The sequence below is a fragment of the Centruroides sculpturatus genome, unplaced genomic scaffold (genome assembly GCF_000671375.1).
Source record: "Centruroides sculpturatus isolate CEXI.00-Female unplaced genomic scaffold, Cexi_2.0 scaffold563, whole genome shotgun sequence".
NCBI lineage: Eukaryota > Metazoa > Arthropoda > Arachnida > Scorpiones > Buthidae > Centruroides > Centruroides sculpturatus.
The window spans coordinates 426,343-446,527 of NW_019384723.1; the positions used below are offsets into that span (position 1 = coordinate 426,343).

The 20,185-nt window shown below is 31.6% G+C and overlaps 1 protein-coding gene across 1 annotated transcript in view; it reads left to right on the forward strand.

Annotated features, from left to right (window-relative positions):
- LOC111628076 (eukaryotic peptide chain release factor GTP-binding subunit ERF3A-like) overlaps positions 1 to 20,185 on the forward strand; it is a 64,770-nt gene that overhangs the window by 14,019 nt on the left and 30,566 nt on the right. The window contains exons 2-7 of the mRNA XM_023371798.1: positions 4,354 to 4,443; positions 13,219 to 13,389; positions 14,627 to 14,660; positions 15,603 to 15,711; positions 17,485 to 17,634; positions 18,007 to 18,161. Coding sequence (XP_023227566.1) covers positions 4,354 to 4,443; positions 13,219 to 13,389; positions 14,627 to 14,660; positions 15,603 to 15,711; positions 17,485 to 17,634; positions 18,007 to 18,161 — 709 coding nt within the window. The remainder of the gene's footprint in view (positions 1 to 4,353; positions 4,444 to 13,218; positions 13,390 to 14,626; positions 14,661 to 15,602; positions 15,712 to 17,484; positions 17,635 to 18,006; positions 18,162 to 20,185) is intronic.

A 20,185-nucleotide genomic window follows, 5' to 3' on the forward strand; every position in this document is an offset into this window, starting at 1 on the left:
GGCTCTAACAAAGGACCCTTTGTCACCAAGCCTTTACGACTTACATAAATAGTTAGAAGTTTGAAATTTTTCTGTTTTAATCCTTGCATGATTTTAGAAAAATTGATTTTTAGAAAATAACAAACAAAACTGTAGACTGGATATGAAGCCTTAACATACTGTATTAAGCTCTTGGGCTGCCAGTTTGTAACCCTGACTTAGAGCGTGAAAATTTATAACATCCTGAACTTTCAAATACATAACTCATTAGATTTGTAATGAATCATTTTCAACTGACCACTTCAGTGATCCCTGCTATATTCTGCAGTAAAAATAATATAATTCAAGAGGGGTAGCAAGTTAGCTGACACTGAATAGATAAAAGGGACCTATAAGAAGAATAATTATCATAACATTTACAAATTTTACCAGATTTTCATAATTTTCTAGAGTTTTAAATAAAATAAACTTGTTTTCTTTTTTATCTAAATATTAGAAAATATTCCTACATTTTACACAGTAGGGAAACAGTCCCGGTAGACCAGGGACTGAGCTGTTTCTTCTTCCCTATGTGTATTGTATAGTGTAGTATAAAATAATGATGTATTCTTTAGTAGCGTAGTACAGTAAGAATATATAGTGAAGTCAAGTACAGAAATACTAGACTTTATATATTTTTCTATAGTATTTTATAGAATAATACGGTTACTAGAGTCTTATTCTAAGTATAACCTAATTGTATAATAAAGAAGATTTATCCTTTTCTCACATTTTCCAGCAGTAACTGTTTAATAAACAAATGTTTTTGGCCACATTCAGGGGCCTACATCAGGTTAAGCTTATACGAAATCAAACGTATGTAGCAGTTTGAAGCTTGGAAGATTGCCGATTTTCTTTGATGTCATTATTTTTTAACATTCAGTTTTGTATAAGCTTAACCTGACCCAATGTGGCCAAAAACATTTGTTTATTAAACAGTTTTATTACTGTTTTATTAATGATTTTATTACTGCTGAAAAGTGTGAGAAAGGTGTGAATTTTCTTAATTATATGATAGTTTCAGCTTACAGATTCAAGAAGTCTAATTGTATAATATAAGCTAGGTAATTTTTACATTCTACAGAATTACTATTATACAATGTTTCTATATTTTGTATGTAATATAAATTAATGCAATATAAGCATTAATTTATACAGTATAATGCAATACACCAATGCAATATATCAATGCTTATATTGAATGCAGAAGTATTTAATATATTTAATAATGAGAAATAATGTTAAAATTCCTGTTTTTAGTGAAATAATTGACATTAAAATTGATCTCGGAAACAGAATTGTCACAGAAAACATAATGAAACAAAATAAAGGCAAGAAGACAGTAAAGTCTTCCTTTCTCATCCAGAAGAAGTGAGAATAATAAAACAAAAAACTATTAAGATGAACATTACTCAAAATAGGTCATGAGATTGGCCACGATGGGTGATTAAAAGACATCGACATTTCATTGCCGTGGTGGCCGACCTCCTGACCTACTTCAAGTAATGGACAGAAGGGAACCTTGGAGAAACCTCCAAGATTCTCTTCTGTCCTTCACTTTCTTTCACCAGTTATTAATTCAGAGTTTGAGGAATTTCCAATGTCCTTGGCAGACTGAGAACCTTGGAAGTTCTTCCAGCTGAAGACCATGAATTCTTTACTTGTGCTTACCATTGATTTCATGCATAAATTAATTAAATTTTAAACAAGTACATTTGAAATATTCAAAAATAATTCATTAACAGGTACAAAGCCTCATTAATTAAATTGTTAGTGAACATGGTGTAAGTCACTTTTCATCTACTTGTATATTGAGAAATTTAGACATAAACTTCTGGAGATTTTTTGTTAAGTGCTTTTACTGAGTAACACAAATATTTCTTGATACAATTTCATGGTGAACTCAGGATATGTTTTTCTTCCAATTAGAAGTTCAGACTACAGTAGAGCATCGATTATCCGACTCAATTGGGGACTCAGGTTGGTCGGATAACCGAAAAGAAGGGGAAAAAGTACATTATTAGTATAGTATATTAGGATATTAGTATATCCCATGTAATGAGTTTATTAGTATATCACTATTAACCAACTTCACGTTGAATTTTCATCGATGTTTAGCGTAACAAATTTTCTAAAAAATAATAATTGTCGCTATTATATTGTTAAAAATTATTTTAAAATTATTTTATTGCTCATGAAACAAACAACCACTCTTAATTAGAAAATTAAGTCTCGTTTAAATACTGGCCTCCCTTCAATGGTCGAGCTGTTGATGCCAGCTAAAGCACGCAAAAATTTAACAGAAATAATAAACTAGCCAAGACATAGCCAAATATTGTAATGCCACATCACTAGCGGACGTTTGAAATTTGCCGACTAGAACGGTCGGTTAACCGATGTGATGGTTAATCAGGGGTCGGATAATCGATGCTCTACTGTATTTACAAAAATTTTTTGTAAATAGTCTGAACTTCTAATTGGAACAAATATTTCTATTTCTTTACAACAAATATGTAAATATGGTAGACTCCCATACTCGAAGCAGATAATAGAAAATTCTAGATCAGAGAATGTGATAATTTCTAAATAAGACTGTAATATTTATGCCTACTCTATGTATAAAAAGAATGTTTATTTTGACTTAAGATTCAGATTAGTGTACAGTATTTTTGAAAATTTTTTGCTGCCTCCAATCGGTTCAGATAAGGGAGCGTCTGGATATTGGAGGGCCATTTGTGGGAGTCTACTGTAATGCTGTCAGGAACTGAAACTCAGCAGCAGCATAATCTTTTGGAAAAAAACCAACTGACACCATTTTCACTTTCAATGGTTTGTCTGCTGAACTTGCTTGATAATTGGATTCTCTCGCTGACTAACCTGAAAATTTAACAAGTTTAGTTGCACTCAAGTGAGTCTTTTTCTGGTAAGTACTGTTAATTTTGAGTGTAACTGATCTTATATTTATAAAATTTATTTATTTGACAAACAGAATGAGAATGGACTTTGTCTTTTCTGGAATTGCCTCTTTGTGCTTGTGTTTTAGATATTCATTCTTAATGTTGTAATATTAATGCTTGATGATTTGGACCCTCACTTTATGATTAATGTAACATTTTAAAATGTATTTATCATAATAAAGTGTGAGTTATAGTGCAAAGAAATACAGTGGATTCTCAATCTATCATTTTTGATGGGACTTGGGGGAAAAAATGACTAATGAAGGAAAATGATTGATACAGGAATGGTAGATCGAACAGTGTGTTTATTTGGGTAAATGTGGATTTTGTGTTTGTTAATGAATTATTTTTTATTGTTTTTATGTCGCAAATGTACATAGCCTAAATTTAATTAATTTACACTTCACCAATTGTAATTAATAAGCCAATCAATGATTTAAATGAATGCATTTTGGATAAATAAGTCAATTAATTAAACAATGCAGATGCAAATATTTTGGGTAACCTACATTTAGCATACAAAACAAGAATTTGGTTTGAATAAATGCAATTTCAATTGTTATATTTTAACCTAAATTATACAGTATAATAAAATTTTAATCATACCTTCAAGTTCTCCAGACGTACTTGTCCGAGGCTGCTTCGTTGGCTTATTATTATTATTATTGTTATTATTATTATTGGATGCTGAATTTCGAAGACTGCATTCAGAGGATTCTGACGACCAACGTCTTTTTTGTATATGTGCTGCATTTTCATTCTGCAATGATGATGGCTCTTCTAAAAAGTATATATATTCATAAATAAAATGCTAATCGACTATAGTAATACTATAAACTTAAAGTTTCTTAAAAATGTAATACACAACCTTCCTGTTATGAAACATTTTATAGATAGTAATCATGATACACTGCTAACAAATGCTGAGATCTAATCTATTATATTTTTTGTTTCTAATTTTTAGATTAATAGTTATAAAAGATATTAAAAAAGTTAATATTGAATGATCAAATGAAATGTGTACTTGCAAATTGAGTATAATGAGAGGTTTCATGATGCTGTGAGTCAGATTTGAGAAGAGCCATAATTTCAACTATGATTAACTGAACCAAATACAATCAATCAATCAATCGTTTTTATTAGGTGCTCGAGGCACATACTCAGCACCGCAAGAGCACAGCTGAGAAAAATTATATACATTTACAATAGTACATATTAACAGTGTATACAAAACTGTCAGTTAAATACAAAATATTACAGAGAGAATAATCAATACATTAATAACATTAATACAGAATAACAATGAAATATTATTAAAGAANAAATAGTTTCAGTTGTTTGGATCTTGAATATTGAAATAAAAAATAAAATATTTCAGGTACATCAGAAGTTTTAGATTCAAAGAAAAAAGCTGATGGTGCAAACAAATCTCCAACAGATGCGGGAGGTGGAGATGATTTACCAGCAGGTAAAAATAATTTATGTATTTTATTTTTACATAAAATTGTTTTGAAAATTGTGTAATTTTGTAAAGACGAACTAGCCACTGTAGGTTACTCGCAGAATTAAGCAATTTGCGTTTAGCATTTTCAGACGTGGACAGTTCACTTATTTTGAAATACGGGCGATGTCTCGAGGACATTTGTTGCTCTCCAATGCAACAAACAATCGACAAAAATATTCACAAAAATACAGAATAACAATAATAATTAATATAAGAGTGAAATAAGCGGTGTAAAGTTTGAAAATAGGCATTCTTCAATTTAAATTGGTGATTTAGGGGAGAAGGATTATAAGGTCAAAGTCTAGGACTGATGATTTTTTTTTTACAAAATAGTTGCTGTAGCAATTGCAGTGCAAATATCATTGCTTGTATTGTTCTGATTGGCATTACTCTTGAGGAATTTATAATGATTGATACTTCTAGTTGACAATGTACTGTACATACCTGCTGCTTCTTGGATAGCAGTGGCATGTTATAGCATCATGGGGTCTAGGAAAATTTGAATTAGGGGCCTCATGGACAGTGTTGACTTCCAACATTTTTCTTAGGGAAAATATTTTCTTATAGAAGATTGGTAGGGGCCTAGGCCCTTTTTGCCTACAGGATAATTCACTGTAAACTTGTCTTTCTTATTAAATTTCTTGTGCATTATAAGAGATTTGGGTCAGTTCTGCAGAAATTATTGAACAAACTGGTCCAAATTTACTAGAGATAAATAAGAAATAAAGTTTTTATAATTGGGTATATATTTATATACAAGATGAATCATTGATAAAACAATGCTGCAATAAATAATAATTTGAGCTGTTCAAGGAAAAGAGAGTGGGGATTATAGCTTAGATTTTAGAAAAAAATAAAAGCATTTTCTGTGCTTTATCTTGAATCCTTTCTAATTCCTAATAATTTAATTTTCTCTTCATGTTAATAGAATAAGAGAGGATTATCCTTTGTTAACAAAATTAATATATAACTTCAGTTTTGGTCATATGGTTTCATGATATTTAGTTTTTGTTTTGTTTCTTTATATATGAAGTTCATTGCTTTTTGTTGCCATTTCTTGTGTTTGTAATTAAATAATTGAAAAATGAATGTAACCAAAGTGATTATATTTGAATTAAATTAAGTAAGTGAATTTTTATGTATTGTCTGCTCTCGATGATGATTTGTTAGCTTGTAGATTTTGGTCTTAGACCTGGTATTTAAAACAATGCAGAATCGATTTAAAATGAACAGATCAAGTAGAATCAAAATTTTGCATTTAATATTTAATTGTAATAACCAAAGCACTTTTCCAGCAATGGATTGGTTATCTGGCAAACATTTTTTACTTAATTTACATCTGCCTCAGATCAACGTAGAACTTTCTGTAGTTACAAAATGGAATGCATCTTCATTCTATAACACTTTTTGAATTTTAAAATGATAGAAAGTTTTATGTTGATAGAGAGTTCTATGTTGATAACAAATCTTTTGCTGAAAAAGTGCTCTGGTTGTTACAGTTATTTGTGACAATGTGCAAAGTGACTCCTGTGCTTCTGCATCATAGGACTGAAGGGTCGGCACCACTTTGTTGATGCCAAGTCAGGATTCTGACACCACTGTGTCTTTACGAACAGACACAGAAACCTTGATGGCCACTAATTTCATTTTGTGCGAGTGGTCATGTTTGTAGATACTCAGATTCGGGATGGAGATGGTCCAAGAGACAGCGTGTTCGGAGAAAGAAGTGCACTAAACTACTGCATTTCTAAACAGTTACCTGTTTTATTGTACAGACTTGTTTACACATAATACACACATTAGAATTAACTGTATACAGCATCCATTAACTATATCCATATCAATGATCAACAATGTTATATTGAATCCCTAACTGAAAGAGAGCATTTACAATAGAAACCAAGATGAGGTTGATAAATACCTTTTATAGAGATGAGTTCTTTCCTGGGGACTTCAAGGACTTGAGTGACGGGTGATGGAAAAGTTGGTGAAGGTTTGGTAGATGAGCAGAAGTGGATATAATGTCTCTGGATGAGGTGTAGTTTTCTGATCTGTAGAGGTCCTCAAAAAATGATTCATGAGATATCCAAATTAATTGCGCTGTCCGAGGAGATCAGGTTGAATTCTGATGAGATAGCAAACCATAATCCTGATGGAATACTGGACCCTGACTCTAACCGACTCGAGATGATTGATGAACACCTGTCAGCATGATCCTGCTCTTTTATTTTGGAGGTCCTCCCCCTCACTACTTTTGCCCTTTTTGGATAAACTGTAAAGTCCACATCCAATAGTGATTTTTTTTTTTCTGTTAGTTTCCAGTGACACATCTTCTGGATGTGTCAGTGGAAACTAATAAGAAAGCAAGTCCGTGGGAAAGGTTACAATCATATCCTTTATGAGTTTTTCTCTTTCAAAAACATTTTTGGAATAAAATTTTTTTGTCAAGTCTGGGCTCTCACATCATGATGGATGCTTCTTTTGATAAACTGAATGAAGAAATCTATTTTGGTTTATCAAAAGAAGCATCTATCATAAATGAAAAATTTGAAAAAAAACTATTACAGTAAAGTATTAAAATACATTCCAGCTTTCCAAAGTTATATTTTACATGCATTTTACTACACAGGTTCCAAATTCCAATCCCTCCTTTGCAATTCACACTTTCAATCAGGAAAGATGACAAAAATGTAGTTTTTTTTATTCTTTTTGTTCTATGGGCACAAAGAAGACAATTTTTATCATATCCATTATTGGTTTTGCCAGCCCACAATGGGGACAGCCAGATGGCAAGGGGACGGGGTTTGACATAACTGGAACAAACTACCCCAAAAAATTTCTGGAGCTTTTTGACTGTCCAGATTTTATCTTGGGTTCCTCAAACAGTAGGATGATGCCTTTAACTATCTTGGGATTTGGCATTGACAGAAATGCAGCATGGGAAGAACACTTTCTGAGGCAAATACAGCTGCAGAGCATAAATTAGGAGTAGTCCAAACACATCAAACTTTATGAAGATTGTGAAGTTTATAAAATAATCATAAGATATATCATACAAATTTTATTTTGTAATCAACTTATCAATGAATATAAAATTATATCGTTATATAATTTTACTTTTCATTGATTCTGATATCAACTTGTGTTGTTTTATTCTAGATTTATCAATAATTCACTTTCTTTTAAATTATGACAAATTTTCTTCTGTATAATAATCCTTACTTCCATTCTTTGTTTAATTATTGATTCTTCTATTATAAAATTCTTAAATTTCCAATTGCAATTTAATGGAAATAGAATTTTTATGAGAAGACTATCTAACATTTATTCTTATCATTTAATAACACATTTATAGTTTAATTACAGTATATACTTTGGACTGCTGTCAGTACATCTCTGATAAGTTAACTATAGTAAATGGTAATAGGAGACTAAAAATCAGTTAAATGCCAAATTGCAAATGAGATAATTATAGTGTCTTATCCAAACCTTAAAATATCTGTCAAATTTGAACAGGAAAATTGGCATTTTTCATATTTATGTGCAGTGAGAAATTTGTAATAACATAAAGTTACACGTATGGCATTGCTTACAAGACCCATAAGTTGTATGTCCTGCATTTTCACTTTGTAGTGGATGACATTTCCACATGCTCGTGGATGTTCTGGTTATTGGAATTACTTTGTTACTGATCCCATAATCTCCCATGGAATCTGGGCATCTCAATTATCCAGCAAGCTTAGAACTGAGAGTTGTCTGGATTTTCTGGACACTGGCTAAATGCAGACTTAAAATATAAAATAAACAATAGAAAGTTAAGAATGAAATTGTATTTAACAGATACAAATTAATACACTTTTAAAGCAGAGTTTGTTTTGAACATTATTAATTCTCTTAAAATATAGAATAACATGATGTACAATGTAATTCTTAGGTTGAAAATTAAACAAACAAAAGTTAAGAAAATAATGGAACCAGTGTTGTATGACACATATACCTTGGAAATTAAAACAAAGTGCCCATGTGGTGAACTCCAACTGTGTTACGTCATGCCTAATTCAAAAGTATATGTTAATTTATAATAAAATAGTCAATTTTTTGATAATTATGGATTTCTGGAAGCCAAATAATTAGTCCAATACTACTTGCATATATAAGCATATATGGAAAGAAAAGTAAAGATAAAATTGTTAGACGATGATAAACAGTTATGTAGAGTTACAGATTTGTAATATATTGTACAATTTTATTTCTATAGATATTTTTAGATTGTCAAAAGCTAAGGAAACAAAATAAATTTTACAATACTTTGAAGTTTTCATTACATTTTTGTAAATTTTAAATTGGAAATAACATAAAGATATTTATAAGATTACAGGAATATAATGAAAATAGCAAAATGAATATTTGTTATACTATTGGGTTTACATACCATACCTTGTATTAAATACTGTAATTCTTTAAACTCTGCAATCCTGCCTTTGTGTGTATTTGTATTTAAATGTATGATTGCTGCAATCCAATATGAGAAATTTTTGTTATATTTATTATAATCTAGATAAATTTTGTATTTGAATATATTTTAAATAAAAATGGTGGAATATCTGCACCGTAGTACTGTAACACCAACTCGTATCTACAAACCTTTTACCGGTGCATGTATCATCACACTCTACAACAGTTACAAATGTTTTTGAACCATTACGGTTCTTCTTCAGGTAATGATCCCCTAACAGAATGCGGTTCAAAGTTGTTATGAAATACGATCTGGAATGATGTCCAGACCCGATGACATCACTACGGACATGCGTGTTATGCATTGTATGCTCTATCTTAGAGATTTATCTATCAGGGCCTGCCAGGCCGTCGATAGAGCAATTTCATTTTTGAAGTTAATGCAATTACGTCCTTCACTCGTGTTTAGGCATATGTAGATTGCCTCCAGCCATCTGAGTTGGTTCATACGGTGGGTGGTGTGAATGATCTTTGCTTGCTTTGCTTGTCAGACCCTGACATAGAACCCATATTCTCTCAAGCAAAAGTCATTCACACCACCCACCGTATGAACCAACTCAGATGGCTGGAGGCGATCTACATATGCCTAAACACGAGTGAAGGACGTAATTGCATTAACTACAAGGATGAAATTTCTCTATCGACGGCCTGGCAGGCCCTGATAGATAAATCTCTAAGATAGAGCACACAATGCATAATGCGCAAGTCCGTAGTGACGTCATCGGGTCGGGACATTGTTCCGGATCGTATTTCATAACAACTTTGAACCGCATTCTGTTAGGGGATCATTACCTGAAGAAGAACCGTAACGGTTCAAAAACATTTGTAACTGTTGTAGAGTGTGATGATACATGCATCGGTAAAAGGTTTGTAGATACGAGTTGGTGTTATTTTAAATAATTTCAGAGTTATCAAAGAGGGACCACAAAACAAAAATTGACCTGAAATGCATTAAATAACACGTGCAAATGAGCAGACAAAATGAAGTTAGACTACTTTTTTTTTATCATTGAATTGCCGACTGTATTTTCATACACCTGCAAAGGCAGGATTGCAAGTTTAAAAGATTATTTAATATGAATATTTGCTATTAATGTAAAAGTTATTCGTGGTTAAGATTATTAAAGCATTTTTCATTACTAGTAAAAAATCTAAAATGACATTGTAAGTGCAGACCTATATACACATTATGTAAAATTATTGTAAGTTTAGCCCACCAGTGACTGATTGGATAGAACTACTTGACAAAGTTTTTCAGGTTTTCTTTGAATATCTAATGCTAATTTTACAATATCTCCGGTTCACTGCAAAATGAAGGACAAAACCAGTTTTTTGTTGGCAATCGATTGTTGAGAGATCTTTCCTTTTACTTTTATTCCTTGAGAAATTTCACATTGAAATTCTCTGTCCAAATGTTTAAATAGAGCAGTGCTTTTCATCCTTTTTCTCATCGCAGTAATAGATTGGTAAAATTATGGATAATTTTTATATGGAACAAGTAATTATATGCAACTATGAATTATGCTTATATATGCTTATCTAGAGTTACCATATGTAGCAAAGTACATATGGTAACTCCAGATTACTATTTAAATGTCACTTGTAGTCAACTGCACCAGCTCCAGTACTGTCAAATATTTTTATGGGAATTGATGATTGAAAAACTCTGGAATAGAGAACAGAAGTTGGTTCTAGATTCTGAAGATGGATAACTTAGTCCAGAAGAGCTTAATCAAGTTTGTAAAAGTGTATACATTAAGTGGTCAGTGATAGCTGATTTAGATCTTTAATTGTTATAAGGCATAGTTGAGGAATTTTCTTTTTTATGATGCTATTAAGCAAATTGCCACATGTTTAGTGTAGTCTAGGTTATATCAAAATTGGATCTGTTGTACAATTTATCATCAAGATATTTTTAATTGAGAGATTTAGGACACACACTCATGTATAAGAACTTGAGATTATGCCCTGAATCTCATGTTCTGTGTTAAAGGTTGTACAATTAAATAATGAGACAGACATCACGAAATAAAAAGAAACAAAATAAATACATTTTATTCAAAGTATATTTGTGCTACATCAATGTAGCAAGTTTTACAGTCCAGTAAGAACTTGAAAGGTCCCTGTAAGTCTTTGTCACAGAGACCAGATGTCACAACCTGTTAGATGTCTTTAGTGTCTTGAAATTGATGTCATTTCAGTGACAACTTTAATGTGGAAAACAGAAAATAATCACAAGGAGTTAAATCTAGGGAATAGAGTGAATGATTGAAAGTGCACACTTGTTTTGGGCCAAGAATTCATGGACAACTAGTATCTTGTTAGCTAGAGTATTATCATGAAGGAACCAACTGCCTGCTGATGAGTGCATAGACAATCTCTTTCTAGAAGCATTCCAGAATACTCTCATAACCCATGAATTCCTTCACTTTCATAAAAGTACACTAGCACTGTCTTCATCTTTTGAATTTTTAAGGTAATCTTTCAAGGTACTATTGATGGTAACTTCCATTTAGCATTTTGATATTTAGTTGAAGGATTTTAGTTGAAAATACATCAACTTTCTTGTTTCAAATCTTCTACTCAAACTGAAGTTGACATCCAGGTCTGTCATTGTCATTAAGGATTAAATCACATAAATTTTTGAGCATGAGATAAACATGCATCATCATATGATATGCTTGCACCATCTCAGATGCACTTTTCCAGATTTAAAATAGAATATGATATTTGCTCTCTGCTCTACAGAATTTTCATGACAAAGCATTATACTATTCTTGCAAAATAGCAGCAGATTTAATGCCATGCTTAGTGTGGAACTATATGATGTTGCTGGACTGCCGATTATGGAACACACTACGGAATGCATGCAATTTTTGCTACATGGCATTTATGTATTGGTCAGTAAAACATTTAAGGGTATGTCCTACAGCTACCAGCAACTGCCAGCATGAACGTGCTACCAAGTGGAGTGGACAAACTGATACAAGTGAATGCGCATGTCTGGGGTAACTGTGTTTAGTGTACAGTAGGGAGTCTCAAACTCAAATGCAGCAAAGGGCCAGTCAAATACATGTATATCAGATGCAGGCCATATTCAATATTAATTGGTAAACCAAACTATACTGTAAACTAAAAAAATGGCTCTAACAAAGGCCATTTTGTTGCCAGGTGTTTACAACCTACATAAATGGTTAGAAGTTTGTTCTGTTTTAATCCCAGCAAGATGTTAGAAACAGTGGTTTTTAGAAAATAAATCATTAAGGCCACGGGCTGGATGTGAAGCCATAATGGGCCATATCTAGCCCACTGACCTCCAGTTTGCAACCCCTGATGTACAGCAATCACCGGATGATGATTCTATATGCATGTGCAGAAAAGTAGCTATCAAGCAAGTTTGATTGCTGCTTTCACTGCATCTAAAGAAAAGCTTGATCAACTTTTTATTTCATGAATCAATGGCAAAATTCACCAAACCCACAACATTTCTTAGAAATATTGCATATCTTTGGCCTGTAAGAAGTTTCAGTAATACAATGTAGAAAACTTTTCCATGGAAATCATTCGATGAAGTTGTCTGTCATTTTGTAAACAATACACATCCATTCCAGACAGAGATCGCTCACAAGCTGGAAGAATGTACAATGAATCCACTTGCGGTCGCTGGATGCTACCAAGTAGGACATAGCCTAACTCATTATTTAATTGATGAACTTTGTAAATAAAATATGATGACAACATTGCACACCACAAAAGATTTGTAGACCAATGTATAAATTTTTTGATTCAAGACCTTCAGAAGGAGAGTTCTGCTACACTCTCTGTGCCTCTTTTTGGAAGGTGCAGAGGATGTAGCTATGATTTTATAAGTGATCTTGCTCTTGCTCATATATGATTTTATTAAATTCTATCCACATAAATGAGTGTGTAAAAAATATAACCAACCCAGTATTACTTCGTGTATCGGATGAAATGCTAGATTCCTTTATCAGGTTACTAAGGCCAAATAATTGTCAAGTAATTTTGCTGGAGGTAGATGGTTAAATTGCCATCTCTTGTCAACTTCACCTTAATAGCATGATAAAGAAATCTGGCTATTTTTGATATAAATGAGTTTTTGCAACATTTAAATACACTTGCACTTTCACGTGCACGTATTATACAAGTGCGAGCAAATAAATTGTAATTATTTTGAATTAATTTTTATTTTCTGTTAAATGCTAGATTGGGAAAATGTCGAAATAGAGGAATCAAATGCCGAAGAAGCAACAGAAGATGGGCAAGAAGAAGAAGTCGAAATAGAAGTCGTAGCAAAGAGTAAGAAGAAAGTGCTCCAAAAGGAGGAAGAAGGTCCTCGAAAAGAGCACGTCAATGTTGTATTCATTGGACACGTAGGTGAGGGTAAAATTATTATCTCCATGGTTGGTTTGAAGAAATTTTGAAGTTTTCCTTCAAAATTTCTTCAAACCAACTCTTTTTTTGAAAAATTTCTTCAAACCAACTCTATGCGACTCTTTTTTTGAAAAATTATTTTAAAATTCACCGATGTTTTGCATAAAGGTAGTAAATTTTTTAGAGGTTTTGACTGTCTAAGATGCAACATATTTTTATCATTTTTATATTATAAGAATTATTAAAATAGAAAATTGATATGTATCTATGAAATAATACAAAAAATAAAGGAAAATATGTTTATAAAACGATGATGATATTTTTTAGCTACGTAATGAATAGAATTCAGAAGTTAATGATGCAGTATATTCATTTGCAAATTTTCTGTTGGGGGAATGCACGAATATTTAATTTTAATTCAAGCTGATATGAAATTTCACTTATTGTTTAGGGTTTGTCAGTGGCAGTTTGAAATAAAAATGGATTTTTTTTGTTTTTGTTTTTTTTTATTTCACTCTCAGTTTTGCATAAAAATTGGTTTGGTAACTGAGACTGACTCTTGCATACCTCTAACATCCTTAATTTTCTATTTCTTTTTTGTTTTAAATCAGGTGTTTAGATGTTGAATGTTCCAATTTCATTTTTAAAACACAGGGAGATCCTGTGTTTTAAATGTGAAACACGTAAATCGTAAAAAAACCAAAAAATACCCCGCACTTTGGCAAATTTTCAAATTAACATCTGTGATCTTAGCCGACACACTTTATCGTAGATTTTCCCAGGATTGCTTTAATTTCTGTCCAACCTTGTTCACATGTTTGAACACTTTCTGCGTCCTTGCATTATATTAATATTTTATTATCGCTGATGTATTGATGCTAGTTTTTACTGGGCAGAGACTTGTGTTCAACCGATGGATGGATCGAAACACGTTTGAATGAATTGTGATTTTCCTCTACCCATCTTCTGCTCCATCCTATAAATGATTGTAAATCAATGGGCTATTTAACAAAAATCGTGATTTTCTTGTATAATTTGGTGACTGTCTCGAGATAAATTTGAATTTTTGGGTCATTTCCTAATCTGAAGTTGCATTTGGCAGTTTGGCAATTGACGGCATAGAATCCAAGAAAGAGTTTAAAAATAATAATAATTGAATGAATAGATTTTTTTAAAGAGTTTGCTTTTAAACTATATTATTATTATTAATATTAATATTAATATTTTCTTGTTTCTACAGATGCAGGGAAATCAACTATTGGTGGCCAGTTACTGTATGTAATCTTTTCTTATAATAATACATAGTTGCTTATATATTCATTTAATTATTCTACTTAATAAAAAAAATCACTTTTACTAATTTAGTTAATATTTTAAACGTTTAACTGATTTATTATCATTATTCGTTAAGCTATGTCATTATACTTTATTGAATGGTGGTAAAATTTAGAATCAATTGCTTTATTAGAAATTGTAAATCTATGAAGTTAGAAGCTGTTAAGCCATTGAAAACAGTTTTGTTAATAAATTTAAATGTATGAAATTTCAGAACTGTTATAACTTAATATTTCTTTTTAAAAAAGAAAAAGCTGGGTAAATCCGGAAATTAGTAGAGTGGCACCTCGGTATTTGAACTTAATTTGTTGCAGAAGGCCATTGGAGTGCCAAACGAATTTTTCTGTAAGGAATAATGTAGATTAGATTAATCTGTTCCAGATTCCCTGAAAATACACTTATAAAAGCATTTTAATTAGAATTTAACACTAATTTGATGAGACATTTACACACAAATCATATAAAAAACCAAACAATACCCATATGCAATACAGAATAGTAAAATATGTTAATTAATTTTATGTAAATCGAAAGGATTTGTATGTTATCTGCATTAAACTATGCTGGAATTTCATTTATAAGGTTCAGAGGTTTGCATTTTTTATAATTTTATGGGGTTGAATGGAAAGTTTTTGGACACTTTTAACAGCAGATGTATGATTTAACTGTAACACTTGCGAAATTTAACTGACAAAGATTCGCAAAGGCAGTTTTTTGAATTGGTTGTTTGATGATATAATTTTTTAAATACATAATAAAGCAGTTAATTCTCTACTCGAGTAGAAAGAGTTTGAGTCGGTCAATAATTATAATTTTTATTTAAACGATTAATTTTATTAAATGTTATTTATTGAATAATAAATTTTTTCTCGTGAAAATAGATACTTAACTGGAATGGTCGATAAGAGAACATTGGAGAAATACGAAAGAGAAGCCAAAGAGAAAAATCGCGAATCTTGGTACTTGTCCTGGGCTCTCGACACTAATCAGGTACTGATAATTACTAACAAATACTGCATTTAATTATGTTAAATTTGTCTAAATTAATTTAGAGGCTGTGAAAAGACTCAAATAGAAGTTTTGGTTATTGCAGTAAAGTTCTGTAGCTATTACTTATCCTATAATTCAATAATCTTCAACCTAGAATAATGGCAATGGGGAATTGCTTCTAAATAATCATTATTCATAAGAAATAATTTAAACTTTCATGGCTGTTGTAGAATATAATGTAGGAAAGAATGGTGATTAATCAAATTTTAACTCCAGTGTTTTGCATTTCTCAAATTTTTGACATCTAGGAACCCAAAAAATGTTAAAAACTCCTTAAATTCTCTATGTATATGTATATCGGTATTTATTTTGCATTATGTCTTGGGACCGGATTAACCAAAAATTTGAAACTTGGCAAGGTCTTTTATATATGGGGCATTGATGCTATTAAATTTTGGTGGTGAAAGCTCAAGGGGTTGGGAGATAATTGGTCAAGGGTCATATCTCTAGTGGGGTCAGACTTAATGAAACTTTTACTTGTTATTGGGATTTATAATGCTTTAAAAACTCTCTCTAACTTCAAAAGTAAGGCTTTTGCCTTGCTGTTGGAGATAATGGATGGCCGCCATCGGTTAGACAAAACCTGGCCGTCTTTCTCCATCCATTTTGATCTCCACAAAGACTGTCTTTATCAGAAGGCGGTAAATGTGAATTAGTTAAGTCCACGATCACGTTTTAAACTAAAACAATATTTATTTACAACAATCTTACGAGTACACTTGTAAGAGTACTTGAGAGAGAGCTACACATGCTCATGGCAGCGATCACCTGGCAAGAATAAGCAACAATACCCAGAATCCCCTGCGGGGAAAAAACTCGTCCCCGTTTTTCAGTCCGGGATTCTCAGGGAACTCCTAGAGGAGTGATGCCATCTCATGAGTCCGTGATGGTCGCCGCACCGTAATAATTAGTAGTATAAAGATTATTTTTAATAAAATCTTTTAAGAGATTGCACCAGACATAATTTTTGAATTTAAACTTAAAGGATGTTATAACAGCTTGGAAAGTAAAATGCAGATTGTTCTCTTAAGCTATGTTTCCACATATGGTGATTGTTGGGGCCAGGAACATACCAATTTAATGATGCCAAAGGATGTATACTCTTACTGATGCAGTCATATTGGCATCAGTTAAGTGGAGTTGCCTAAATATGCATGTTTCCACATATAAATAATTGGTGCCAATAATCATTGCACCTAGCAACTTAGCTTTTCAATTTAATTTTGCCGCTTGTATGCATTGATCCTATAATTTGTTAATGTTAGAGTTTTCAAGTTGTCGCTTGAATTCTATTTCATTTAAAAATTTGGACTTAATAGCATCAATGTCTTGGCCTCTTGTAACATTTTAAAGACAAGTTCTATGGTTTAATCATTTTGTTTTATGATTTTATAAGTGATAAAATAAAACTGGTAAACTCACGTTCATTATAAAGTTTTAGAAGTCAGTCGATAGTTTACCTAAACACTTTCAAAGTGAGGATATGACTTAAATTATATTAAATTTAGTAATAATAAAGCAATGAAATTTCATTAGAGATGAAAGTGATTAAAAATATTCTCCACTTTCATCATATTTATCAACTATTTTTAGTTGATAAATATGTTGATATCAACTATTTTTAGTTGATAAATATGATGAAAGTGGTTACAGAACTTTTTACTGCACATAAATTAAAATCTGTAGTATTAAGAACATTTATGTGCATTTCAGGAAGAGAGAGATAAGGGTAAAACAGTGGAAGTCGGAAGAGCTTTCTTTGAAACTGAAAATAAACATTTTACTCTCCTCGATGCTCCTGGTCATCGTAGTTTTGTACCTAATATGATCGGAGGAACCTGCCAGGCCGACCTTGCCGTTCTTGTAAGAATTAACTATTTAATTTTACTTTCTGTAATTAGTTTTCATTGGTGAGTTCTGATCTCTGTTCTTTTTTTAAAAAAATTACTGCTGGTTCTGTGGTAATTTGTGATTAACACATAGAACAAAATAGAATTGTAAGCCAAAAGAATTGGAGTAAAATTTCGTATGTTATCATGTGCTTTACATGAATTCCTACTCAGGAAAGCACTTGATAATGCACATAAAGATAACTCTAGAAATGATTTGTTGGAGTTAAATTTTGCAACCCTTTCTCCAATTTAAATAAATGTAACTGATTTAAAATGATAATTTATTTTCGAATGATATCATATTTAACTAAATTTAATATATTTTTTAAAAATAAATTATTAGGTTATTTCTGCTAGAAAAGGAGAATTTGAAACTGGATTTGAAAGAGGTGGTCAAACAAGGGAGCATGCAATGTTAGCAAAGACTGCAGGAGTGAAACACATGGTTGTATTAATCAACAAGATGGATGATCCTACGGTAGAATGGTCCGAAGAGAGGTACGTTGATGCTGAAGTGAATAAATTATTGTTTTAGTTTCTGATATTTGGTTGACTTGTTTTTTGTAACAAATAAAAAGCTGTTCTTTAGCTGGCATATTTGTAAAATTATTAGCAAATATGTCTGGTGCCACTCAGGAAAAAGTAACGAGGACTAAGTTTGGTTGTTTTAGCCTATTTTTTCATGTTTATCACAAAATGTCAATAGGATGAGATCTTTGGATGCAGTTGGATGTTGAGGTTTTATTTAGTTTATATTTTCCACAGCATTCTAGAGAGGAAGATTTGTTTCACACTTCTTTTATTTTTATGCATCTCTGACTAGCTGATGTTTAAACCTTGTGTTTAGTTGTTACACTTGTTATGGAGAGGGAAGTAGAATATTCTCACTGCTGCTAGGTGGATTATGTGAAAGACCGCAATGACTTTTGTACATCTGATGAGACGGTGTCTGACAGTGAACAACACAGATTTTGTCTGATTTTTTTCAGTTGATATCTGGTGTCCAACTGCCATAAAAATGTGAAATTCTCTATAAGATCCCATATAATTTTTAATTGTATTTCTGATGCCAGACAATTTTATCTGGTACGTGTTCTCTAAACACTTCTAAATCCTTTGACCTGAACAAAGTTTTTAAACTCTAACTCCGAAAAACTTTCCAGGTTGGTCAAAGAAGTGTATAGAGAACATGTAGGAAGACATCATTCTATTTGCACAGGATTAAGTTGGGGGGAAAATGCCTCACTTAAGCATTTCTGATTGTTTTTAGGCAAGACAGTACAATAAAAATTTACTAGTTAAGAATGTTATCAATATGATACAAGTAAGTACATTGCAGTATGTTAGTGTATCTTATAAGAAAATAAACATTATTAAACATTTTTTGTTCTGCCTACATTTGTGTAAACATTTTTTACAAGAGTAACATGCTATCAAGTTGGTTATAGCTGTCATTGTATAATAATAAAATGTTAAGTCCAGCGATCTCCTCTCTCAGAATTTCTCTAAATTTTAACAATTGAAGAATATTGTCTGTGTTTGGAGATTCATTGGATGTGTTATTAGCAGCAGCATCAGAATTACTCCAAAACAAACTTCAGAAAACTTTAATGAGTTTGTTTATAATGTAATTTCTCTAATTATTATTGCTATGTTTTCAACGGTGTAATCAAAATTGTCTAACTTAATGTTTAACCCTTTCTTTACCACCGGCGTAAAAATACGCCGGAGCGTACACCGTAATTTTTAATGCTAATGTTTAATTAAACATAAAAAATACTTTAAACTGAAAAAAAACGAAAAAAATGCGTTAATTTTGAAGAAAAAGCTTCAAACTTTATTTTCCTTTGTCTCGTCTTTCTGTGAAATATAACACCGATGAGTTATTGTTTACACATCTGGATGACCTTGAACACAGCTGGAGTTGGATTTCCCGGGGCATTCTCATAGACGTCGCGGGAGGACAAGGGTTTAAAGTAGGGCGAACACTACCTGGCCGTATATTTTTAAATGTTTTTAAAAAATTTGGAGACTTAAAAAACATTCCAAAAATTCAAAAAAAAATGTCAAAAATTTAAGGACCGTGTTTTGTGTAACGCTATGTAACCTGCCTGAGTTAACTCGGGCGAGGAACTAAAGGGGTTTTAATTAACTCTTCACATCCAGATATCAGTGATTTGTTTTTAAAGTGAGCTTTTGCAATTCGGGGATTCCCCTTGTAGTACTTTTCAATAAAATAAACTGAATTAAGTTTAAATACAAGTTTATTTTAAGCTTTTATATGAATTTCTTTCAGACATTCGAAGTAATTTATTAAGCAGCCTATTTCTTTTAATTTCTGCAAACTTTTTTATGCGGTTTTAAGTTAATTTTAACTCGTTGTTTTGGTTTTATGCGATTTTAGAAAATTACGGAACGTATCCCTACTTTTTCAAGGCAAGTAAAGTCTTTTTTTATGCGAATTTTTTATATGCGCTTTTCTGTAGAACGTATCCACCGCATAAAACGAGACCTTACAGTAT